Source organism: Lepisma saccharinum, chromosome 13, assembly GCF_977018435.1.
Source record: "Lepisma saccharinum chromosome 13, izLepSacc3.1, whole genome shotgun sequence".
Lineage (NCBI taxonomy): Eukaryota > Metazoa > Arthropoda > Insecta > Zygentoma > Lepismatidae > Lepisma > Lepisma saccharinum.
The window spans coordinates 76,349,065-76,377,053 of record NC_139241.1 but is presented as its reverse complement, the minus strand read 5'-3'; the positions used below and the strand labels follow the sequence as shown (position 1 = coordinate 76,377,053).

The 27,989-nt window shown below is 39.1% G+C and overlaps 1 protein-coding gene across 1 annotated transcript; it reads left to right on the top strand.

Annotated features, from left to right (window-relative positions):
- Positions 1-532: 532 nt before the first annotated feature.
- Positions 533-26,464, top strand: mah (solute carrier family member mahogany). The gene is made up of 9 exons (XM_083133360.1): positions 533-709; positions 10,781-10,953; positions 12,606-12,726; positions 13,438-13,550; positions 16,733-16,865; positions 21,275-21,428; positions 23,834-23,921; positions 24,760-24,966; positions 26,115-26,464. Exons 1-9 carry the CDS (start codon positions 699-701, stop codon positions 26,462-26,464), a joined length of 1,350 nt encoding a protein of 449 aa, XP_082989486.1. The 5' UTR covers positions 533-698.
- The last annotated feature ends 1,525 nt before the right edge of the window (positions 26,465-27,989 follow it).

Sequence of the window (27,989 nt, the reverse complement as noted above, 5' to 3'; positions counted from 1 at the left end):
ATTGAAACAACTAATTTATTCTTCCACACGTGTACTGTATACGTTACAGAGTATGTATTTAAGCAGCGCCATTGATTTGTACCTAATTCAGTTTTATACGAAACGTTATTTCTTTCGGTTGAATAGTTATCGGCTTTTAAAAACGTGAAGTGATACGTTGTTTACATCTAACTCGGCCGCCATTACAACAGCACTCGTGACCTAGAGGTCGCTTCTGATTGGTTACGCTACGAAAAATGCTACGGACCGAGCCTATCCTTGAGAAATGCCATGAAATATGCCATGGCGTCTGAAATGCCACATGATTTTTCTTTTAGCATTTTGCTCATAGCATAAACGTTAAGGGAAATGCTTTCGTCTAAAACGGACCTTACGTACTGCATCACTGTTACGTTCTTTTGAATATGAACTGGCAACGCTGCATTGCCTTCAGAGAAACACTTGTAAGGGTTCTGGATGAGCGAAGGGGAACTGAAGCGAGAAACAAACTAGTTGTGACTTGTCTCCACCATGTCTGAATAGAAGAGCGGCTATGCTTCTCGCAGAAGTCGATGTTTCTAAGAAAAACATTAGTTTAACTTCCAAAATGTCGATACAGTGACCTAAGTGTGAACTTCAGCTACAACAGAAGTGCCAACATGAGCAACAATCCTTGAGGGAAAGAGAAACGGGTTCAATTCGTCTTAAGGCTGTTGACAATGCTGGACACGTAAGTATTGATTCCATATCTCTAATCACTTGCTTGTAAGAGACAGTCCACCAAATTCTGTCCATTGTTAGTGCTAGTGTCTTTAGTGTACCTACATTTCCAAAAAAATAGGCACACTCCAAAACGGTTATACGTCAAAACATCGACGCAAAAACATCGACAACAAAAACATCGCCTACATTTCATCGACAGTACAAAACATCGACAGCACAAAACATCGACAGCACAAAACATCGACGGCAAAAACATCGACACCAAAAACATCGACGGCAAAAACATCGACAGCAAAAACATCGACAGCAAAAACATCGACACCAAAAACATCGACACCAAAAACATCGACGGCAAAAACATCGACACCAAAAACATCGACGGCAAAAACATCGACACCAAAAACATCGACGGCAAAAACATCGACGCCAAAAACTTCGACGCCAAAAACATCGACGCGAAAAACATCGACACCAAAAGAATCGACGGCAAAAACATCGACACCAAAAACATCGACGGCAAAAACATCGATGCTAAAAACATCGACGGCAAAAACATCGACAGCATAAACATCGACACCAAAAGAATCGACGGCAAAAACATCGACAGCAAAAACATCGACGGCAAAAACATCGATGCTAAAAACATCGACGACAAAAACATCCACGACAAAAACATCGACGGCAAAAACATCGACGGCAAAAACATCGACACCAAAAACTTCGACGCCAAAAACATCGACACCAAAAACATCGACAGCAAAAACATCGACGGCAAAAACATCGACACCAAAAACATCGCTATTTTTTTTTTCATTAAAACTGTTAATTTATAATGCAGTCATGTTTTATTATTATTGGAGGAAGGCGGAAAGTAGGAGGAGCAGAGTAGAAAGACGGGGATGAGTAATAGAGTGGAAAGTAGAGCGGCTCTAAAACTTCAACTCGCCCAGGTGAAATTTATATCTTGATTCGCTTCATGAATAGGATTTAGTGTTATGATAATAGCATCATGAAGCTATAGCTCTTCTTTGTTTCGACCAAACATGCCTACATTGGTCGATCTTGTTTTTAGATTTCTTATCAGCCATGGTTGTTGTACAAGAGCGGTATTTCCATTGATTCGATAATTTCGGGCTGCACGTACACCTTCTGACATCAAAACATTATTATTATTATTAGAACCTGATTCTTGCCCCAAAGCTCAAACAATGGAATCGTAAACAATGCGAAGTGTCATGTTTCCTTCTGCTTTCTAGCAAGCTGCTTTTAACTTCATGGACGGGATAGTTGTATGCTCGTTATATTGTGGATGTGGAAGAAATGTTCCTTTATGACTATGGTACGAACCGACTGAGGGCCCCTTTGCTTTACCTCCTCCGCCCATCTTCACACAGCAGAACGCTTGTGACAGCCACTGGACAGAAGCCTTCAAAACATCGTCTCTCACAAACATCATGGTTTATCTGTAACTGGTATCAATTCTACCAGTCACACCAGAAGGGTTTCTAGAATTTTTGTCACAAATGTAGATTGTGCATGAAGGGTTTTTAACAAACAACGTGTTTTATTTTTTAAAATACACAGCCTTATATGAACTTAAGAAAATAAGGAGAATAATTTAGCTGTAATTTTTGCTAGTACTTTGTGTTAGACATAAATATACAGGTTGTCGCCATACACATAGGCGGATCTAGAACTTGTTTCTGAAATGTCCTCCAGCATCCACATATTTATAAGAAATTTTCACTAACACGTATCAGTTCCTCTTTCGAAATTGCTTCAATTTATTTCTTCATATTTTCTTTCAATTCTTCTGATATATGGCTTCCGGTATAAAAGCTTGGTACTAGCTCGCCACGATGACGTTAGAAATATGTCTGTTTCTTGTGCAAGGCGCCGGAGATATTTCTGAGGAGTATGTTTCAATCGTGTTCCAACGTTGTCTATTTTATCCTCAGTAAGCACATGCCGTTTTACCTTAACAAGAGCAGACCCTATTTTCCTAAATTTGTTCACAAGTAACAGATCACTGTCTCTGTGTGAAACAGGAACATCTGGTAATTCTGCTGCAATACGCATTCTAACTTCCCTACAAGAATTCGTAATGACGTAAGAGTCGTATATAAAAAATCGTTGTTTAAAATTGTACGGATAGCCTGGCATTATTAGACTGCAGAAAAAACCCTGGTAATACATAAACTAAAACAAAACAATCTAAAACACTTGTTAACAATTTAACACTTCACAAAACGTGCAAACTGGACAACAGCTGTCTGGATTAGGGATGGCCAGATCCGGATCCGGTTGGTTCCGGATCCTAAAATTTTTCGGATCCGGATCCGGTACTTTCGGATCCGGATCCAGAACTTTCGGATCCGAATCCAGAATTTTCGGATCCGGATCCAGAACTTTCGGATCCGGATCCAAAACTTTCGGATGCGGTTCCGGAATTTTCGGATCCGGATCCGGATCCGTTTTGCCATCACACATGCGCTTCTTTGGAAAGTAAGAATGTGCTTATAACATGTTGTTATAAGCACATTCTTTGCTTGTTTTGCAATATTTATATACATGTCTGCATATGTACATAAACATAAGCGGGCATTACAAGCCGCAAATGTCGGCATCTCCGCCAGTGCCGCCCGCCACGCTTCTCCCGATCTCTCGGCTGAAGATCGAAATGGACGCACTGTGTGTATATATAATATACATACATACACATATATATATAGTGTGTGTACGCGCGTGCGCGATTTGTAATTAATTAATACACTTACAAGGGAGGTCTAAGTCTCCCCCTCCGATTTCCATGAAACTTGGCAGGTGTATAGAGCCCCCCCCCCTTCAAATGTCAAGATGAGGAGAAATTAAAGTGGGGATCTGACCCCGAAACCACGTAAGTATGGCATAGGAAGAAACAGGGGGCATAGGGCCTCTCTATACACCTGTCAAATTCCATGGAAATCGGAGGGGGACACAGGGGTCAGATGATCCACACGTCAATTTGTACTCATCTTGATATTTGAGGCTGGTTTTGCCCCCTAAAACAGTTTTTTTAGCCAAAACAAAAAAAAACGTATTTCTTCCTTTGGGTCCCTCTATACACCTAACACGTTTCATGGAAATCGGAAGGGAACACAGGGGGCAGATCCCCACTTCAATTTGTCCTCATCTTGACATTTCTGGGGAGGTTGCCCCCTAGAACAGATTTTTAGCCCCCCCCCCAAAAAACACGTATTTCTTCATTTGGGTCCGTTTATACACACACCTGCCAAGTTTCATGGAAATCGGAGGGGGACACAGGGGTCAAATCCGCACTTCAATTTGTCCTCATCTTGACAATTGAGTGAGTTTTGTTTGCCCTGTAAAACAGTTTTTTAGCTGAAACAAAAAAAACACGTATTTCTTCCATGGACCCCACTATACACCTGCCAAGTTTCATGGAAATCGGAGGGGGGCACATAGGTCAAATGCACACTTAAATTTGTCCTCATATTGACATTTGAGGGGGGAGGGTTGCTCCCTAAAACAATTTTTTAGCCGAAACAAAAAAAAACACGTATTTCTTCATTTGGGCCCGTTTATACACACACCTGCCAAGTATCATGGAAATCGGAGGGGGACACATAGGTCAAATGCACACTTAAATTTGTCCTCATATTGACATTTGAGGGGGGGGTGTCCCCTAAAACAGTTTTTTAGCCGAAACAAAAAAACACGTATTTCTTCATTTGGGCCCGTTTATACACACACCTGCCAAGTATCATGGAAATCGGAGGGGGACACAGGGGTCAGATCCTCACTTCAATTTGTCCTCATCTTGACATTTGAGGGGGTTTTGCCCCCTAAAACAGTTTTTTAGCTGAAACAAAAAAACGTATTTCTTCCATTGGGCCCCACTATAGACCTGCCAAGTTTCATGGAAATCGGAGGGGGACACTTAGATAACCTCCCTTGTTAGTCTTACACTTTGTAATTATATAACACTGCATATATTATAATGTTTTATTTTAATTTGTAAAACTGTAAGTGTAGCACAATTGCATAATTTTTGTATAACATTTCTATTTTGTTATATGTGTTAAAGGTTTCATTCTGGAATGGAATGTCTCACATTTATGCGTGTTTCCATTTCCAATACATTCGAATGAATACATATTCGTTTCATTGGCATTTACAAAATCACCTCTGACATTTTATGTTAAACAAGTAAGATTATTTTTGTGCACGTGTGTGTCAGCCGATGCGTAGCAAAGTGTTTTAGGAACAACACTTGAAAAAATTCTTGTAGGACTAACTAATGAAAAATTTCTGTGTAATCGAAGATCATAATACCGTTTAAGGTGTGGTAATATTATAATGGGATTGAGATACGAAACTCTCGGATCCGGATCCAAAAAATCCGGAATTTTCGGACCCGGTTCCGGATCCGAAACTTTCAGACCCGGATCCGGATCCGGAATTTTCGGATCTGGATCCAGATCCGTAACTCTCGGATCCGGAACTTTCGGATCCGGATCCAGATCCGAAACTTTCAGATCCGGAACTCTCGGATCCGGATCCAGATCCGGATTTTTCGGATCCGGATCCGTTTGGCCATCCCTAGTCTGGATACTGAAGGACGGACGTGTCCAATGTCAAGGTCAGCGTACAGTTGTGGGTTTAAATGCCGGCAGATGTGCTCTTACTTTCCGACGCACTAGCCGCCGCCCAACGGACACCTCGGCCGTGAAAGGCAGTGTATACGTATATCCTTATCACTAAAAATTCCGAGAGAGAGAAATACGACGTTATGAAATCAAGGAGTTCACAAACTATGAATTAGAAATATTAAAATTGAGTTCCACACCCAGGTAGTCTGGCAATAAGACTGTTGCCTTGTAACCAAGTGTACCCGTGTTCGATCCCTGGTGGGGTTACATTTCATTAAGTGGCTCAAATTCCACTATAAAATACTGCAATTTGTGCAAAAGTCAGCACGCTTGGGCAAGTTAATGCTCTTCGAAGTCTTAGGAGTATGCCTACATTCCCCAAGCGTGCTGATTTTTGCACCGTATTGCAGTATTAAGTTGATTGGATTTATATTAACCTCATTTCTGAGGTCAGAAAATAATTTCTGCACTGTCATAGTAGGCCATTTCGATTCCAGCATGTGAAAGCAGAAGAGCTACATGTGAACAGAATATTAAAATTATGATTTATTAATTTCTAAATTAAAGGAAAGCTTTACTAAGGACATTAAGTGATGTGTTAATTGGATTTGGCCGTTTCAATTCAGAAAGTTCCGAATTTATGAACTACGGAAAGCTACATCCTACGCCGCTCACTACTGTTGTGATATGGAAGAGAATTAGAAATAAGAACCCTTCAGCAACTGCCTGCAATGGTTGAAACGTTCAAAATTGCCTTTAACGAACTTTATAAGCTGTGTTATACGTTAAAAATTAAATGCAGTGGAGGCGATGGGGTTACAAAACTTGGGGGGGCAAGAACAATTTACTTTCTCTTCGTACATACGGTTTAACATAATGCGGGGGCAAAAGCGGCAAAAAGTGTGGGGGGGGCCATCTGTACCCCCATGCCAACCTAATCGCCGCCACTGCACTAATCGAGAATCAAAAAGTTTTTCCATCCCATAAAAATAATATCCAGGACTATTTTGTTAAATAACTGTTACATTTGAGGGAATAAATACAGCACTTAACCTCCAGTTACCAATCCCAATACGAAGGTAACCCATGATTTGCTGCAAAGTAGAAAAATGTTCTTTCACATTTAACTAGTGGCAGAGATTATGGGGGCGTGGGGGGGGGGCAGTTGCACCCCCCATACATTTTGCCACATTTTCTCTCGCACTATGCTAAACCTTATGTACAAGGGAAAGTAAACTGTCCTTGTCCTCCCCCCTCCCCCAGTTTTGGAAACCAATCGCCGCCACATTTAGACATTATTTTGCCACGTATTTTCTATTTTTTTGTTGGACGAGGAATGGGCGTAACTTGGAATCTAACTTTAGGGGGTCACAATCGAACTTGCCGCTTAACTTTTTGGGGGAGGATTAAAAAGTTTTCTAGGCCATAAAAATAGCTCCAAGATTATTTTTATTTTGTGAAATAACTGTCACATTTGTGAAATCATAAAAATTGCTCCTCTGGCCCGAAGAGGTCAATAAAAGTACAATTGACTTGTAAATTTTAATAAACCTGAAAATTTTAGACGGCCAATGCTCCCCTTGCTTCCGCCATTCTCATGTGCGAAATCCGTCCTCTTCTATTGCCTTCACTCCAGTTACTTTTGTATTTGAGACTATTTCCTGATGTCAAATATTTACGGAAAGAATTTATGACTGTCGTAGCATTCGCACAGCAAGCCCATCTTGTTACAGATAGGATCTTTAAAGAATAAGTTTCTATCCTGCATCTCTTAAGATGCTTTCGAAGATACCATGCCTTGTTGGACTACTTGCAATTAAGCTATATATGTATTGCATTATTAAAAAAAGATCACACTGCTTAAATTATATGTGACTTTAAATTAATCTCTCAGGTTCAGATTCAAAACAACTACACATAATTTATTAATTTCCAAGTATGAGCCATTTATTCGCCAGCCATATTAAGCTACACAGCTCACAACTCACAGCTAACGTATAAAGTATGAGTGAGTGTAATTACAAGAAATTTCCTAGAAAACGGACTGGAATAGTTCAATTATATAAAAAGTAATACAAGCAACCCCCTCTCCCGTAGTTGCTTGGACATGTATCGACTTAAAAATAGGTAACATTCTTTTAGAGTATAATATTATAACTGCAATAAGATTACATTGCATTTCTAAGTAAAGGATTAGGGGAGACAGTCGGCCACCCTTGCCTCCCGTGCGCATGCCTATTAAAATGAAGCTTAAAGGTTCGTTAGGTGTTGAACGTTCTCCTTCTTATAAAAAATTATTTTCGCACCTGTTACACCTATTCCTAATAATAGTGATTCAATTTTTGTAGCAAGTTTGGTGAGTTATGATTGGCCAAATGGAAGTTTGTTAATGGAAAATGTTGAGTGAGAAAACTTCTAGTTTTTCCTATTTTTGGTCGAAATGCGTCTAACCTACTATAAAAATCTTGGGGAGAAGGGAGCCAGAGATGTTTTGTGGGGCTTCAGTCCCCTAGCCCGCCTGGAACGCCGTCCCTGATAAGGTGGACATAAGGGAATAAGAGCGAATATTCTGAGGGAAAGTGACTCACTAGATTGACAGTTTGATTCAGATGGTCATTAATACCCATCACTGTAACTGTAACATTTGTAAGAGTGCAGTGAAAAATTTAAAAATACTTTCAATCACCAATTACTTTATTTGCAAAAGAAACTAATTTTTCCAATTGTCTCTGCAAGAAACGCAGTGTTACCCTGTAATCAATGGGTCACGGGTTCGATACCCAGTGAAAGCACATGGTGGTTCAGATCCTATTTTTAACTTTGGGTCCAGTCCCGATTAACTTCTCTGTGCATAAAGAGGACTTAAAACTATTATTATTAATATTATTTTATGGGTGCACATGTAACATTGAAATTTTCGGTATTTGGAATGTTATTTATTTTGTCCTGTATATTTATTTTTTGAAACTGAAATCTGCAATTCGTAGTTTTATACAATATCAATTGTTTGCAAATATATTTATAACAAAAAACAATATATATATTTAATCGTAATAATTGAGGATTTGGTGCGTTAGACCTTTAATTTAACATATATCAAGAGCCCGGTCTCTGGCACCGTGAGCGATCAACAAGATCATTTTTCTCGTGTGACCCACGAAGGGTTAATCGGAACTGAACCTATAGTTTAAAAAATCCATATCACTGTGCCACTTTCCTCCACCGGGGATCGAACCTCGGACACCTTGATTCAAATACAACAGCGGTACTGATACACAGTGAAGGCGCTTCGTCGTGCGACACCCGGGGAAAATGTCTGGAGAGGAAGGGGGCAAGACAATATTGCAAGGGGGCAGTTATATTACTTGCACACGGTGTGTACCAGTGCATGAACCGAAAGAAAGTCACTACAGAAAAGTCAAGTTGTATATTGGTCCTTTCGGTCTCCTGCGTCTAATAAACAAGAAATAACAATAGTCGGTGATCTTTTCGTCTTTCACACGGAGGAGCCTTCCTTCCCTTGCCCCCGACCACAAACACTGCCGGCGAGAAGTGATAAATGGTTACCAGAAACTAAACAATTACGTTCACTGCGCAATCTCATTGTTTGTAATTTTATCAATAATAATAATAACGTCTTTATTGAGAGGGCGTGTTTCGGCCTCGCGGACCGTTCTTACAACAGTGACCAGTATACATTGGTAGCACGGTAGCACTATAAGTTGGCAACTTGAGTTGGCTCATTACACATTGTTCGTTTCACTGAAACACTTTATAATTTAGGGTAGCCCATCTCAAAATATTCGGGATTAGATATGAATTTATTAGTGTGGAAAATTTGTCAAAAAATGATTTTCCCGTCGATGTTTTTGCCGTCGATGTTTTTGCCGTCGATGTTTTTACCGTCGATGTTTTTGCCGTCGATATTTTTGGCGTCAATGTTTTTGCCGTCGATGATTTTGCTGTCGATGATTTTGCCGTCGATGTTTTAGCCGTCGATGTTTAGTACTGTCGATGTTTTTTCCGTCGATGTTTTTTTTCCGTCGATGTTCTTGGTGTCGATGTTTTTGCTGTCGATGTTTTTGCCGTCGATGATTTTGCCGTCGATGTTTTTGCCGTCGATGTTTTTGGCGTCGATGTTTTTGGCGTCGATGTTTTTGGTGTCGATGTTTTTGCCGTCGATGTTTTTGCCGTCGATGTTTTTTCCGTCGATGATTTTGCTGTCGATGTTTTTGCCGTCGATGTTTTTGGTGTCGATGTTTTTGCCGTCGATGTTTTTTCCGTCGATGTTTTTGCCGTCGATGTTTTTGCCGTCGATGTTTTTGCCGTCGATGTTTTTGCCGTCGATATTTTTGGCGTCGATGTTTTTGCCGTCGATGTTTTGTACTGTCGATGTTTTGTACTGTCGATGTTTTGTGCTGTCGATGTTTTGTACCGTCGATGTTTTGTTGGCGATGTTTTGTCGGCGATGATTTGACGCTACACCCTCCAAAACGGACGAGCTAAGTTCACGTAGCACGCCACTTGTCGATAAAACTCATTAAACTTTGAACACGTACACACTGGCGTACGCACAGGGGGGCTGAAGGGGCTACAGTCCCCCGAAAATTTTAGAAAATTAAAAATGGTAATTGGAGCTCGTATCTCATGACTAAACACCAACAACGGAGTTTGCAATGTGTGTGAATTTAATAGGACTACCGGCTTTAAACCGGCTACTCATATTGTTCACCAGAGATTGAAAAAAACTGCATTTTTCTCTAACTCCTGAACTAACGTCCTCCTACACGGCGAATCAATCGTTTTCAATGTTTCAGGAGTAGTCATATCAATTTCTTGCTTTGCTCTAAGAACTGAAGGATTCCGATTTTGTATATGCAATGATAGTACTTTCAGTACTTGCAAAGAGTCTTAAAATATAGCAAATTCCATCATAAATAACTATTTTCCCAAATTGTTTTCCAATCCTTCAAACTTGGACCGATCGCGGAACATTTTGACTTATTTTTTTGACATACAAAAGCACTACAGATCTCAACAAGGGATTGCACAGGATTAAACGACGAAGAGACCGAACGTACGTCGTACTTGTGAAGCAACAGAAGTCTGAAAAAAAATACCGAATACATGGTATCGGGGGCGCCAACTTTTCAGAAACATTGCGTGGGCGAACCGGAACGCATTGAACGCACCTATGCACCATCCAAGTTTACAAGTTAACCCCCCCCCACGAAAAAATCCTGGGTACGCCAGTGCACACACACAATACACACCTCGGATCCGAGCGACGTGCCCCACGCATTTTTATTTTCCCCCCATAAGGATAACGCCTAGAATGTAGGCAACCACGCCGAACATCCTCTATGACCCACAAAGAACCCAAGCACCTTATTTCGTTCCAATAAGACATGTGTTTTTCTTTCTAGGATGGATGACGAATACGAATTTCTTCTCAAAGATGATCGGTGTCAAATTACTCCTACCGATAGTGACGCAACAGAGGACAAAGGATTGTCTTTATTCGCTGCAGTTCTCTACATTGTTGGGATATTTGGCGTTTTCCCCGTTCTAGCACTACCTCGCACTCTCATAGACTGTGGTGAGTATACATACACATATATACACTGCCGTACGCAGAGGGGGCCTGATGGAGCTACAGACCCCTGTGAAATTATGAGAAAATCAAAATTTTCAATTAAGAGCAGTGAAGGTAAGACAAAGGTAAGGATACCCCCTGTGCATGTTCACACATGCCATGAATGCATATGAGGTGATGTGGAGGTAGAGTTGGAATAGTTGGGATGATGTGATCAGCATCACGGCCGGCCGCCTTAACCCCTCAGGGTTTCCCCGGGGACCCATTGTTTTGAGGCTAGGTGAGTCCCAGAGCCGCTTTATGCGGGGAGAAGGCCGGAAAAATTCCGATCTTATACCACCCACCCCGAGAATCGAAGACGGTTCTCCCGCGTGGCAGTCACACGCTCTACCAACTGAGCTACCGCAGCTCAGTGAAGAACTCGGGGTGGGGGAGGGGCAATTGCCATTTTTGGGAGTGGAAAGTTCTAAGTATACCAAATATCTGATGTGTATATGTCGTCCGCATATAGAACAGCTATGTACAGTCACAGACACTTCTGGGTTGTAGCGATTCCATTGAAAGGTCATTTCAAAACAGAAGTGTCCGTTTCTGTACTAACCACCTTTAAAATTCTAGCTCCACCGAAAAAAAATCCTGCGTGGGCCAGCTTGTATGTATGCATGTGTGTGTGTGTGTGTGTACGATCAGACCCATAAGACAGTTACAACTACGAACGGTGAACATAAACCTGTTTCATTTTAGTTTTTCTTTTGATTAGTTTCTCTTTAATCCTTTCTCTTCTCACTTTTCTTCTCTTTAATTCTTTCTCTTCTCACTTGTCTTCTCTTTATTTCTTTCTCTTCTCACTTTTCTTCTCTTTATTTCTTTCTTTTCTCACTTTTCTTCTCTTTAATTCTTTCTCTTCTCACTTTTCTTCTTTATTTCTTTCTCTTCTCACTTTTCTTCTTTATTTCTTTCTCTTCTCACTTTTCTTCTCTTTATTTCTTTCTCTTCTCACTTTTCTTCTCTTTAATTCTTTCTCTTCTCACTTGTCTTCTCTTTATTTCTTTCTCTTCTCACTTTTCTTCTCTTTAATTCTTTCTCTTCTCACTTGTTTTCTCTTTATTTATTTCTCTTCTCACTTTTCTTCTCTTTATTTCTTTCTTTTCTCACTTTTCTTCTCTTTAATTCTTTCTCTTCTCACTTTTCTTCTTTATTTCTTTCTCTTCTCACTTTTCTTCTCTTTAATTCTTTCTCTTCTCACTTTTCTTCTCTTTATTTCTTTCTCTTCTCACTTTTCTTCTCTTTAATTCTTTCTCTTCTCACTTTTCTTCTCTTTATTTATTTCTATTAATTTCTCTCGTTTATAAAAATCTCCAGAATATAATTACAAATAACTTTATGCGCAGGTGAAATGTGCTCTAGACATAGAAACACGTTTATGCATCGAGTGGTTTCCTGAGAATAATATTGCTAACAGGATGGCACGAAACTTCCAATATGGCGGACACTTCTTTTCTGTTCTCAGAAAATATCATTGGATAATGCCTACTTTCTCATGTTCAACATATCTCTGCCAACATTTATCAAGTTTTAAAATTAAATTAATTTATTTATGTGTGTGTGGCTGCAATTATTATGCTTTTCAGTTAATTTTATTTATTTATTTTCAGGTTGGATGGGTTTTCTTGTTTTGGCCGTTGTTTGGTTAGTTCAACTTTACACCGCAATCATTCTTGGGCGCTGCTGGCTCATTGCTGAGAGAATTGATCCCTCTATTGTATCACAAAGCAGGTACCGAACTAAATCAAAGATTTATTACGTGTCTGTTGTTATGATACTTTTGGTTTTGTAAGTTTTCATTTGCTCATATATCTATTACGTAAGTTGTCGATATTACGGTGGTGGAAATACAAAAGTAATATTACATTGTTACAGCAAGAGAATATGTATTTACTACAGACAATATCCAATTTATTGAAAATTTGATTGAATTCTCAGCTTGACGTCTTACCATTAAGGCTTAGCAAAATATTTTTAAAACATGCTGCCATCTATTATCGTTTTTTGAAATGAGTCCTCGCTTAGATTCTATTTCAAACATAACTGCTCCGTTCACAAGAAAGAGAGCAGGTGCGTATCCACATAGGGCGATGGGGGTTGTCGCCTCTACCAGGTGCCCAAATTTTAGTTTTGTGAACATGATATTATTGACAATCCAAGAGTAACCCCTCAGAGTAACAGGGGACAAGATGAGTTGCTCATCTTCATCTTTACGTTAATCGAAACGATGAGGATGAATAATGATACACGTCTCTGTCATGGGCGTATCCAGTAGGGGGCAAGGGGGACAGTGTTTCTAAAAACAAAGCATGGCACAATTTCAAAGTTTATCTCGATTCTGTATATCGAACATTTAAAGTCCTCAGAAAACCCTATTTAAATTCAAAATACCTAATATTCTAATAAAGACTACAAATAACTTTAGTTATTTTGTATTAATAGATACCCGTATGCTGCACTAGCTGAGAGAACCTTGGGTCGAAGGGCTAGACGAATAGTTGGAGTGGTTCTCAATCTAGCACTCTTTGGAGCCCTTTTAACCTTCTTAATAGTAGGTGAGTAGCCTATTTATAATAGGGAGAGGCACACATGCACACACAGAGTGGCGTCTATTGTAATTGATTAATTGATTGAGCTAATTTAACGTCGCATTTTGTCATTTTGCCTAATCGCTACTATGAGTATGGTAAGATGGGATAGGGCATTTCACAGGAAGTGGTTTCATGTCATCTCAATTTCAAAGTAAATCAATTTGAAAGTGACTCTAGCCTTCTTAAACCCGAAGGTATACGGCTGCAGCAACTCAAGCCTTTCATCTGTCTCTATCCTGGGCAACATCAATCCAATCTTTTCCATCCCTACCGATTTCCTTTAGGTCCATCTCAACGTTATTCCTCCATCTTCATATTGGCCTTCCTACAGGTTTCTTACCATCAGGTTTCCCAACAGTTTGAAAGTAATTATTATTTTGCAATACATTAATAAGGCTTACAGTTTGTAAATTCATATGATTTGCATGTCCATTAAGTAATTGTAATTTTCAAGGTTTTTTCTAGTAGTCTGAAATCTACGATATTTACAGAGATTAACAACTTTTCAAATAAATAACTGTTAGAACTACTGAATTAGCTAGCAATATCTGGTAGTAGAAAATCTACACACATTTGTTTTATATTTTGAGTATTCGCATTTGTAATCTGTTGTTCGCGTATGGGTAGTGAATGCTTTCTTATGAACTGAATGGGACCCTGTCGCTTGTCACATGTTACTTCGGTGTGACACATCGTTTTGCTTGTCACTTCGGTCTTTAAGCTTTCTTACTCTATGGAGCGTCTCAACCTTAAAAGTCAGTATGGGTTAAATGGAGCGCGGCGTTGCCAGATCAACAAACGGAGACGCATCGAGTCGCTGTTAATCGCTAATGATTGCGACAAATTTTCTTCCTTAATATCGTATAGGAAATCATCAAAATCTATGTATTTGATGCATTTTGAACAAAAAACAATAGTTACCAAAAGATTTGCATGTAAATGTTTATATTTCGACGTAACTATTTACCATTTTACATTTGCGTTATATGTGTAATACACGACGCAACAATTGTTACTTCTTTCGTTGAATGTTGTATCCTTTACATAAACAGAATTAAATAAATGTAAAAACAAACATTAAGATACATTTTTTGCGGAAAATAAAACACACTGCACTTCCTACGAACCGGGACGTGTATTTCACATATGCACATTGAAATAGAGGTTTGGGGCGTGGCTTGTAATGGAGAAGTTTCTGATTGGCTGGTCTATTTTTTCTTTATAGAGTACTTCTATGGCGTGCCTAACAATTGACTACAGGCTTGAACTTGTTGAATAATGTAAACCACTTATATTTTCTTTTTCCATCTATTTTCTACTTTTTATACATTGCTTTGATTTTTTCTACATCTTTGTATTGTAGTTCACTTTCACTAAATTCATACTTATCCTCCAGCGATTTATTTATATTCTTTCACTTTGTGCTGCCATCTACTTTTCTTTTTTGAAACTCCTCTCTTTTCATCTTGTGTTGGTTCCAGTATGTAATATCTGGTTTGTAACAACTTTTTACAAAACAAATATCCGCGCGCTTATATAGTTGAAATTAAGGATTTGGCCCTACTCAAGGTTTTGACAGATTTTTAAAGTAAGAATTAAAAATGCTCCTTGTTTGCATCTGACGAAAAGCGGAAAATGACCCAATATATTAAATGTATAAGAATTTTCATCCAACGCAACATTTTAAAAATTATTGCCTCTTTTATTTCCAATAAGAAAGTCTGTTCGCTTTTTGAGTATTGATTACTATCCGATTGCGTTGTATTTTTCCCCACTAGATGGTTCTGCTTGTAGTCTGTGGTTTACAGAAAGTGTTCGCACAAGTCAATGAAATAAATGCCAGTGTCCTATCCTATATCATTGAGGCAGTCTGCTAGCCAATAGGGAGCATTCATACAAAAACCACACCCCCAATCTCTATTTCAATGTGCACATGTGAAATACGCAACCGAGACACCTGCCTGCAAGCAACTGAATTGTAACCTCGGTGGCGCGCAATGAATTTGATACGCGAGACAGCCCGCATAAACAAACTACGACTGCGGAATAAATAACGGTGCTGTGGAGTAACAATGCATTTTAAAACTAACTTCAAACAATGGTCAACACTTTTCTCTCTTGGTCTGCATGTGTATCGCGACAAATCGAAAAGTTTCTCGCTAACCAACTTTTTCGTGTTACGGTCTGATGATTTATACAAAACAAATTAATTCACTCAGGCAAAGAATATCATATCTACAAACATCATAGATCCCGTAGAAAGAAAAAACAACTGGCGAAGTTGTTCGAGCGGTTTGATATATATGGCTTTTGAAGTATTTACTAGAAAATAATTGCATAATTTTGAAAAATTCAGATCACATGAATTTATGACAGGTTATATAATGCCGTCAGTAAATAGCGCATAAAAAACTCTACAGGATAATGATTTCACTGTTTGAAATTTTTGACTTTTACATTTTGTAAATTTTGTAACATCTCGCAACGCAGCGGTGGTAATGAAGGACAGAGCTATTGGCAAAACTCATGTATTAGAAAGAGAGGGAAGTACTCCATTTACTTCCATACTGACTTCTAAGGTTGAGACACTCTATAGCCTAAATCATCTTGAAAGCGTTTCTAAGAGACCTACATATCATGACGTCACAATAAGCTCACGGAAAAACTTCATGGTACATTTCCTATTAAGTATGTACTCATACATACAGGGCACTCATAATTAAAGTACCCCAACTCAGAGCTCTGTGGATCCTGTTCGAAACAAACGGGTCGAGGTGAAACTTGATATAGAAGCTATGGAGACCACGGGGAAGCGACTGCTGACGAAAAAGTTCAAATTTTCACCACCAGGTGGAAATGTGGGGCTAGTGCACGGTGAACAATCCCGCTGTCTTACGCTTCCAAAGTGTCATTCACGTTTACGGCATATTGAACACTTCTGTACTGACATAAACTAAAAATTAAGTTTCACATGTCCGATTTCTGGTTGTAATATCAGCGCCACAATTCTACCTGGTGGGGAAACTTTGAACTATTTTATTTTGCTCTGCATTCCCCCGTGGTCTCCATAGATAGTTTCACCGCAATCCGATGCTCCAAAAGGGCTTGAAAGGGCTCTGTACTCATCAGGTGTATATTTGTTCCAGCATCACACAATCTTCAAGTGTTTGTGGAGAAGATCACAGGTTACGATTCCGGAATAGCCTTCTGCTATTGGCTGCTTCTTCTGTCGTCTTTCCTATGCCCTTGCATGTGGTTAGGAAGCCCGAAGGAAATGACGTAAGTACCCAAAAAATTATACTATGCATAATGCACTGAGAAAACATGAGAACATTCAACAATGTATTTTCAGCCGACATATTGACCTGTTCGAAAATGTTGTACAGGAAAATTACCAATGTAATGGGTGACAATTTTTTATCGTCAAGTGGCAGTTGAATTGTGCGATGACGTTTGCTAAGCTTTGTTGTGTGGATTTTGTGCACATTATAGTTACTAGTTATAGATTCTCTAAACTGAAGAGTAACTTAATCTATAAAGTGTTTATCCAGCTTTAAATTCTATACCTTGTTAAGTTTTATTAAATATCTACTTAAGAAGGCGATGTGACAACATTTTCCAAACTATTACGGTTTTATACATCCATAAAATGATGTTTACACGTGCTTCTTAAAGAACAACTACACAATTAACTAGAAACATGATCTAGAAATTTGATACCCAATGTTAATAAGAACTATACACGTTACTATAGACGTATGCCCAAATGAAAAGGAGACTACGGTTATATCTAAAGAGTATTATATTACAGAATATTTGCATTACATAATATGTGAAGTACAGTTAATGTGTAACATGATACCTACACATAATTTCCATTGATATTGATGCACTGATCCCAGTGCGTAGGAAGGGAGTGGATGGCTTCAGTGTTGCAACTCCTGGGTTGCTTACGGATCCAGTTTTCCACGGTGTTCTGCACTTCCTTGTCACAGGTGAACCGTTGATTTCAGTGATTGTTTTAAGGGGCCGAAGATATGGGAGTCACATGGGGAAATATCGGGGCTGTATGGAGGATGTGTGAGGACTTTCCATTGAAATGTTCTCAGCAGGTCGAGCGTCTTCTTGGCCACATTTGGCCAGCATTGTCCTGGAGCAGCTTTCTGCGCTGATCTGGAGGAATCTATAATGCACCCGTCCGCGCAAAACCACTCTCGCCAACTGAGGAAACAGCAGGCGCAACCGTTCGCTACACCTGCAAACTGGGACAACCACCGTGCCATCTATCGGCAAACATATTTACCTTCTTCCATTAGATACAACGCCGCTACAGCAAAGGTCTCCTTTTCATTTGGGCATACCTTATAGATACGTGGTTTTCTATTTAGCAAATATTAAGCTCCATGCACATAACTGAAATGGTATATTCTGAAAATTTGTTATCGAGCCACATTAAGATTTATATCTAACTACGAATGTCGTATGGAGAAAGTATCCGATCTATACACACAGGAAAGTGAGTGCACCAGTTGAAACCAAATTATGCATGAAGTCTGTAGTTCAGACCAAATGTTTAAGTGCATTATCGAGAAATAAACAGGAAGGTGCATAATAAATAACGCATGTGAAGAAATACTGACTTGCATAATATGATGCGCTTATAAATGATGTACAAAAATGCACGAATATATAAACTTGATTCTTTGCATATTTCGAGAAACGCACTTTAGTACATTGATGTACTAAATAAATGCATCAAATAAATTTGATGCATTTAGCTTTCTGCGTGTAGAGATTACCTATCCAGATATTGAAGATCTACGCGTCGAACTAGATATAGTCCAGGACCTGACTAAGCATTGTTTTGCTAGATACGAGGGTCACTATTTATATTTTGAGCCTTGGCAACACTGATTGAAGTTAGGCGCGATTTGACGTTTGCACGGAATCGTCTGGCATTATTGACCATAACGTACTTCAAATGTTTTGTCAATAGCTTGATTTGTGTTGTTTATGTTGCCTTGGAGATTGCGCGACAACAATAAAATGGAATTAACTCGTGAACATTTTCGTGCGATGATTTTTTACGATTTTCGACGTGGATTATCAAGACAAGGGTGCATCGATCAACTTACTTCCACATTTGGCGATGAAGCCCCATCCTTTGCCACTGTGAAACGCTGGTGTAACGAATTTAATCGTGGCTGCCATTCGCTCACCGACGAGATTCGCGAAGGTCGTCCAAAATCAGTTGTTGTTCAAGAAAACATTGATGCTGTGCAAAACCTAATACTGCAAGATCGTCATGTGACATACTGTGAGATTGAGGCAACCATAGGCATTAGTTCCACCAGCATATATAAAATATTACATGATCATTTAGCTGTGAGAAAGGTATGTTCTCTTTGGATCCCACACAATTTGACAAAAACTCAAAAAGACGCTCGCGTCAATTGGTGCAAACAAATGCTCAATAAATACAATCGTGGTGCTTCAAAAGACGTATATAAGATTGTAACAGGTGACGAATCATGGATATACGCATATGAGCCGGAACGTAAACAGCAGTCGACTGTATGGGTGTTTCAAGATGAACCCAATCCAACAAAAGTTGTTCGCGCTCGAAGCACATCGAAACAAATGGTCGCCTGTTTTTTCGGGAAAACTGGTCATGTGGCAACCGTGCCTTTAGAGGAACGTAGAACGGTCAACTCTGAATGGTACACAACAATTTGTTTGCCAGAGGTCTTCGGTCAAATACGGAAAACAAACAAATGCCGTCGGATCATTCTTCATCAAGACAATGCCAGCTGTCACACATCTCGTCTAACAACCGACTTTATGAACAGTCAAAAAATCGAATTGATGGGTCATCCGCCGTACAGTCCTGATTTGGCACCCAATGACTTCTTCTTGTTCCCGAATGTCAAGAATAAATTGCGTGGACAACGATTTTCGTCGGCGAAAAACGCCGTTGATGCGTTCAAAAACCATATTATGGAGGTGTCTCAAGAAGATTGGAAAAACTGCTTTGACAAATGGTTCGAACGAATGCAAAAGTGTATTGACCATAAAGGAGAATACTTCGAAAAACAATAAAGCAGTTTTCAATGCCAAATTCCTGTTTTTTCATTGTTAGGCTCAAAATATAAATAGTGACCCTCGTATCCATGCATTTGTAGGGAACATGAATTAAGCTGTCGCTCCTTTTGTAGGTGTGGCAGTGTCAAGCAACGGATTCAGCTTGTAAAAACCCTATTAGATAAAAGCTGAAATTGAGATATAATCCTTCTTGGTAAATATTAATTTCAATGGTAATTTGAAACCACTTTATTCATGAAAACATTGCATTATCGTTACTAACACAGCGGTAAATTCGTCGTCTTTTAGCACAGCGTGCTACAATACTAGGAGTCCTGGGTTCGAATCCCGGACTGGGCATGGGTGACCTTTGTGAGTTCCCTTCATCAATTTCATCATATCATCACTCATCCTTATCTTCGTGTATACCCACAAGTGGCAGAAAAGTGTTAAAATAAGCCAAATCATATAATCGTCGCCTTTTAATCAAGGCGTCCCGAGTTCGATACCCCGTGGAAGCCCACAGTGGTTCGGATCCTACTTTAAACTATAGGTTCAGTCTCAATGAGCCTCTCTGCGCATAAAGTGGACTTTATAGTAACAAAAACGAGAAAAACAATAACCAAGAGCAAAACGGTTTACAAATCATTTTCATTTACCTTCTGAATAGAAATTACAGCATTCTGACTCAATTTCCATCAAAATCGGCCAACTATTTACAGAGATATGAGCAGTTTTGTGATCAAGTGGGCGCCATCTTTGATGACGTCATAGCGGGAAAATGTACCAGGTGGCGGATGTCCACCGAAGTGAAAAATACTTGTTAAGACACCTACTAAGCAATTACGCAAAAAAAATATCTATACTCAAACTTTCCTACAGAACCATAGTTAGGGACAGAACTAATACACACAGAAAACTAAATGCATCATATCGATTGATGCACTAAAGTGTGTTTTATGGCTTCTTCAAAGAATCAGATTCACATTTGATGCATCTGGGTGCATTTTTGTATGTCGTGAAAGAAACACCGAAGTGCCTCATTTGAATCAAGTGAGGTTTTCTATCAGTCGTGATGCACTTCAATGCATCAGTTGATGTTCCTTGATTCACCTTCCTGCATCTTTGTGGATGATGTACTTAAACGTTTGGTCTGAGCTACATAAGCTCTGTAGCACAGACCAAACGTTTAAGTGCATCATCAAAAAGATGCATTCTGGTGCATCAAAACGCATCAACTGATTCATTGAAGTGCATCTCGACTGAAATAAATCCTCACTTGAATCAAATGATGCACTTCGGTGTTTCTTTCACGACATACAAAACTGCATCCAAATGCATCAAATGTGAATCTGATTCTTTGAAGAAGCCATAAAACACACTTTAGTGCATCAATCGATATGATGCATTTAGTTGTCTGAGTGTACTATGAAACTTTTATTGCAATATTCGGTAAACCACATGCAAGAAGGGAATCAAATATGGAGTAAAGCATATTTGACTTTTGGTAAATTATCATTGGTTTATCTGGAAAACTATAGTTCAATAATCACAAAAGTAGCCCAAATAATGTCAACTCTGTAAAGTATATAACATTTTTTCTTCAGGTTTGTGACTGGCCTATCAGTTCTATCTGTGGTGGCAGTGTCTATCCTGACGTGTACAGCCATGTGGAGGGATAACAGAATATCCACTCCTCCACACAAAATATTACCCTCGTGGCAAGCTGTGGTAGCTGTTTATGGAACCCTCTGTTTTCAAGTAAGTATCACACATGCGAGTTATTCCATATTCCATGTGAAATCAGCAAGATTCTCAACTTTTTTTTTTTTATTCATTTGAAATTCAGCATTCTGGAAGGATCACTTGAGGCAGTAACTTATGCAAAGTTGTAGGTCCATATCTTTTGTATTTCCAGGGGTGCAAATGTGCGATTCCAACAATATATCCACCATCTTGTTAATATTAAATTGCAACATTTCGGCAATCGGGGCACATGTGGAAGTGAACAGCCCTTTTACATGAGATATTACATGCATGTGTCAGGACTAAGAAAAATTGAAGGGGGTGTAATAAAGATTTGAGTAGCCATTATCTCAAAAACGAGTGTTTTATTTTTTTTAAAAAAAATACGTGCCATAATAACAGAGCATTCCCTGACATTCGCTATGAGACTCGGCGGCAAGCGGCCTGGCGTCAGCGCTTGTCTTTTCCGGTGAACAGGGTCAGAGACAGTCGCACGCTACAGTTTTTTTTCGCTCTCCCTGCCTTCGCTCTCTTTCCCCTTCTGTTGACGTTGCAGACTGGCGCCAGTATAATTCTCCCTCGGAAGTTGTGTTGTGTCGTGTCCGTGTGTTGAAGATTGTGGCTTAATATGGCAGCACAAAAGTTTACATTAGAACAAAGGATTTATCTTGTCGAGTGTTACTTCGGAAAGAGGAATTGTGGAGAAGTGCGTTTTCCAACGAAATTTCCTGGTGTTCCCGTTCCACATAGGACCACTATATTAAACCTCGTAAAAAGGTTTAGAGTACCAGGGTCAGTTCTGAATAAAAGTGGAAAGAAAAACCCACGTGTACTTACTGAGGAAAAACTCGATGAGATAGGACAAAGGTTAGAACAGTCTCCTCGGAAATCTATCTACTACCTCGGTTGGGTAGTAAAAGTCTATCCGAAATGAAATATAAACAGAATATTGTTTGAATTAAAGTAGCCTAGATGAAGCTGATTATTTACATTCTTAGTTCTTAGAAATACAGGGTGATTCACAAGTCCTGTCCCATAGTCAACTCCATTATTAGTGCACACAGCGAAAAATGGAAGGAGGGGAAAAGCTGTTGGTTTGCAATCAGTGATGTGCCTTAGACTATACCTTTACGTCTACATGCATTGTCTACACGTAATCTACGCGTAGATTACATTGGGTTGTAGTTTACATAGACTACGTATACAATCTAAAGTGCATTAAAATTAATTTTCAAGGCTATCATGAAAGGAAAGTGACATTTTCAACTATATAGGTTCCTAACGAAATGAAATGAACCCTATTTACAACAAAATTTCTCGTGTCTTCTATTATCAACTATGGAAGAAGATAAATAGTATGCAAAAAACAACAACAGATGGCAGTCGTGAGGCAAGAGTGGTCTTTTCCCCATAAAACACTAGAATATTTCCTATATTAGGTCCTTTTCCTAGGTGAGAAATTGTTCGAATTTGGAAGAAAGAGTATGAAAAGTTCTCCTCACACATCAGCAACTGATACACAGTATAATTTTGTTTTAATTCCACGGCGCCCTTTGCTAAGTTATCACCTTTTGCCATGTTGTTTACATAGATTACGTAATCTACGTGTATAAAATAGTCTACGTGTAGAATGTAGACTATCGTTGTTTACGCGTAGACGCACATCACTGGTTGCAAGTTTTAATCTAAAGAGCTTGAATTTTCAATGTAGCATGCACCGTTCAGGCTCATACACTGGTACGAACCTCATTGGTAGTCGAAAATACCACGTTGCACATCCTTGTCTCAGAATACTGTACATCATCACGGTCGAGGTGACCGTGTGTGAGAAGCAGTAATCATGACATTCGTGCAAGTTTCGGTTGCACTCAAATGTATATTTCAAAATGTTGATTGTGACAATTTGCCAATATTATCATTGTTTTGTGGAAGATAGTTGCTTGCGTTTTCAGGAGTCGATGCAAAAGAGCTATTTTAGGTACTGTTACGCACCCAATAGGACCATGTAAATAGTTTGCCAAAGAGGAGTAGAGATGGCAGCACCAGACATGCAAGATTAAGAATTGGCATAATATATGTGAATAACTTTATAAATAAGAACAAAGCAAATTCGAAAGATGAAAAACAATAGAATCTACTATAAGAAGACAAAGAATAAATATAAAAGAAATAAATTCATATATATATTCGATAAATCAAATCAGTGATCATAGAGAAAAGTAGCTCACCATGTAAATAATACATTTCCATGTATCCTGTGTTTAAATAATATATTAGTTTAAACGTCTCCATTGGAAGGCATCCTGTCTGGTTTCGTTGTCTACAAAGAACCCTACGCTGTAGATATTCTAGCTGAGGTTTAAAATGAAGATTTATGCACCTTGTACCAATTGAAGGTAGCAGTATTTTTCTGTTTTCAGTTCGACGTACATCCTGTGATTCTCACGGTACAAATGGACATGAAGGAAAAGCAGAAACTCGGGGTGGCTGCATTTTGTGGATTCGTTCGTACGTAAGAAAAACATTATCACGGTCCTAATCTTCACTAACTTTAGATTTTCATCGCGAAAAATAAAGAAATAGTGTGAAGCTGAAAATAAGGGGAGAGTTACTTCAGACTTCCCCGATAAACACAGTGTTGTTTGGTTTAACTATAGTCTTTTTAATTAAAATTGGCGTTCAAGGTCATATTTCTGTCTAAACTTACTTGGCTGTAATGATATAAATTACTAGTAGTTTTAATATTAACACAACAAGTTTAACGCTCGATAAAAGGTTGTAAAAAATAAACTTGAAACCACAAAGATGACCTTGAACGCCAATTTTAAGAAAAATTACTATAGCTAAACTGTAAAACAGAAGAAAGCAATTTATGCACTTTAATGTGCTACTGGAGTCAACATATTTATATCAGTTCTTAAATGTTTGAAAGGTATAGTATTTTTTCTAATATTGCTGGTCAGTAATAACAGAACTTGGTTCAACCCTTCATAAAGGAATAATGTGAAAAAGTAACCTTGAAACCAGAGACATAACCTTGAATAACAATTTTAAGCAGAAAGGCTATAGTTAAACTGCAAGACAACCAGTTTATGCATGTTAATGTGTTACTCGAGTCAATTTTTTTTTGTCAATTTCATTTTGGGTTATATTTTAAAAAGGTTTGGTATTTTGCCAAACACATATATTTGGTCTGGAATAACAGAACTTGACTCAACTCTTCATACAATAATAAGGTAATGAGTGACCTTGAAACCAGAAATATAACCTTGAATTCCAATTTTAAGCAAAAGGACTATAGTTAAATTGTTAATAATTTAATGGTGGTTGCTACTGTACTTCACAGTAAGCGGGGCATTGTTCCTAACAACATGCATAGGAGCCTACATGGTCTATGGCGACACGACACATGCCAATCTACTCGGCAGTCTCCCAGACGAGGTGACAGTCCACCTGGACATCGTTCTGGTCACGATTCAGCTCTGTCTTTGCATCGTTCTGGACTCGAACACCATCTTCCAGGATGTTGAAGATTGTTTGGGAATTCCACAAGGTGAGTTCAGCAACTACTTTAAAAATCATAACTGGTATGTACGGGGGGGGGGGGGCGGAGGTGACCCTTTGAGAAGACGTCAAAATGTCAACCTTTCTTCCGGGTTCGAATCTAGGCCGGGGTGTTTTTGTGAGAGTCCTTTCATTTAATATCATCACTCATCCCACCCAATTACCAACCTCCCTTGGGCCTACTAGATGGCGCAGTGGTAGCGTCGTAGCCTTGTAATCAAGAGGTCCCGGGTTGGATATCCGCTGGAGGCACACAGTGGTTCGGAAGCCACTTTAAACTGTAGGTCCAGTCCCGATTAGCTTGTCTGTGCATAAAGTTGAGTTAAAAAACACCTCAATCGTTCAAATATCCTCTCTTCCACGTAGCACGTCCTCAACTGCATTATGCAGACTAGGTGCCTGGACTTACAGCTTGTATAATCCTCTGTGGGGTTTGTGTTGCGTCTCTCATTTCTGTTTGTGACTGTCCCTTCATTCATCTCATCATCCTCATCATCACCACTGGCCAAAAATGGCAGAAAAGCTAAGTAAACTACAGCAAATCAATTAATCAAAAATGGTAACGCTATTAAGCTCGAAGTTAGTGGTGAAGTAACGATCTTATTTTGTTTTTATCAAGAATTTTCGGATACTGCTAACACAAAAGAGTTAATTGGTAATGAAACTATTACGTAAAAATATATGTGCATGTAAAAACAGAGGAGCAAGCTTTGGACTCTGGCTTCAGGACGCGCGCAGGTTCGAATCTCATGGGGGAAGCGCAACAACTTTCCCCCTGAGATTTCGGCCTGTGTATGGGACCACCCATCATCGTGAGGGAATTGTGGAGCTACGAATGAGTATGAACCGTAACCCGGTCATGGAAAACCTACAACAGCGACTGGGGGGTTCGTCGTGCTGACCACACGTCACCCTGTAACTATTTGGATGATCATCCACCTCTGGTGGGATTGAGGTTACGTCACAGTTATTATTATTATGTAAAAACAACGATTCGCACATACTTTAAACCTACCTTTCTCGTGGAAATGAACCTGGTACTGTACATAACTTATATCATTGCAGCATTTCTATATAAACATTCATTACGACTATTTAATTGCGCCAAATGCACTGTTGTTTACATTATATTCTCAGATTTCAACTGGAGACGTTGCGCGGTGCGCACCACGCTCCTGCTTATAGCAGTTGTAATAGCGGAAGCAGTCCCAGACTTCTCGGTCGTCATGGGGTTGGTTGGAGGCCTGCTGTCGGGACCACTCATCATGGTGCTGCCACCTACATTCTACTTCATCCTCAAATCCCAAGATATGCTGGACCCCCCGAGTGTTTCCGAAAAGTTGCTGAACATTGTGATAATCGCGCTTGGCCTGCTGGGAACAGTGTGTGCGACATATTCAGGATCCATTGACTTCTTCAATTCTTGGAAAAATACAAATTCGTGTCTGCTGAACTTCACTATAATTACGAACAGAACTGGTTCGTGAAGTTTTGTTTACAGAAAGTGACACGTATGGTAATAAATCATTAACTCAAGTGATGCAAAAATGCTGTTATTGCTTTTTATTAACAGACTCGAAATAATTGTTACACATCTAAACATTTTATTAAGACAACCACGATGTATATATTTTCGTATTGAGTAATCAGTATCTAGTATTCTTATGTAGATGTCACTCTTGTTTGAAGCACTGTTTCAAAATACGAATGGCTTCATCTGTGTGTTATTGATCTGTGACAAACAATGTAGGATTTTTTGCCCCCGGAAACGGACGTTGCTAGGGACGTGAAGAAGGGCATTTGTGCCCTTAAAAAAGGGTTAAGTGAGTGATTTTTCTCGTTGTTTTGGGACAATTTAATGGGGGATCGTAATGGAGAATTTCTTTCCTCCGGGGGTTCCTACATGGAGAATATTTATGTCAGTGGGATTGGGGCTATAGGCCTAACACATTTGCGCTGGAGCTCACGATACAGGGTGATTCAGAAAAATGTTAACACTATATGGGAAGTGGAAAATGTACTACTCACCGTGTACGTTTACTTCTTTAATGAATAAATTACTGTGACATCCATGTTTGCATAGACTGCCACACACTAAACATACTGTATAACATACTAAACAAATAAATTCGTGTCATTATAACAAAGTTTCCTCCTTTAAGCAAATTTTCTATTTCCCATATAGTGTTAACATTTTCGGAATCACCCTGCATTTCCTAAAATGCCGTACTACTATATTCCATTGCTATGACCACTGTATCTTAACTTCTGTTATTTCTTGTGACACGATGTTTGATGCTCCCACATAAACTGAAACCCTGTATCTTATAAAGTTTGCAACTTTGCTGAAAGATCAATTTTCTTAGTTATGAACGTATAAAAGTATACATTTCCCTTTTACAAAATAAAATAAAGTTTTCCGAGGCGGCAACATTGTTGGTCGACTGACAACGTGGTATGTTTTACTTTGTATATCCTCATGCGGTTACAAACATGCCAAAACAGAATATAATTTTACTTTGTCTTTCAAATATTTCAAGTGGGGAATTAATGGAATCGCCCTGTGCATTTACAAAAAAGAATGTCCCAATTGGAATTGTGTTAGTGGACTGCAGTAGCGTATACTGAGTCCAATGTCTGGGCTATCTCACTATGTCATTGGTCCTAGGCTATGAATAGAAATAAATTTACCAATTCCTAAGAAATCAGGTTGCCAACTCATGAGAAATCAGGTTGCCAACTCATAGGAAATCAGGTTGCCAACTCATAAGAAATCAGGTTGCCAACTCATAGGAAATCAGGTTACCAAATCAGCATCATCATCATCTCACTGATATGAATTAATATTATTTAAAATTTGTGATCGATTATTCTCCTGTATTTTATTCTCTAGACTTCAGGCTTCGCAGATAGCGTAGCTAGTCTACAATATACGCTCCTGGTGGACTGGATAAACCAACTCTATTGGTCAAGCCCCTAACGTAGTAGCGACGCTAAACAGGGGACAGGATG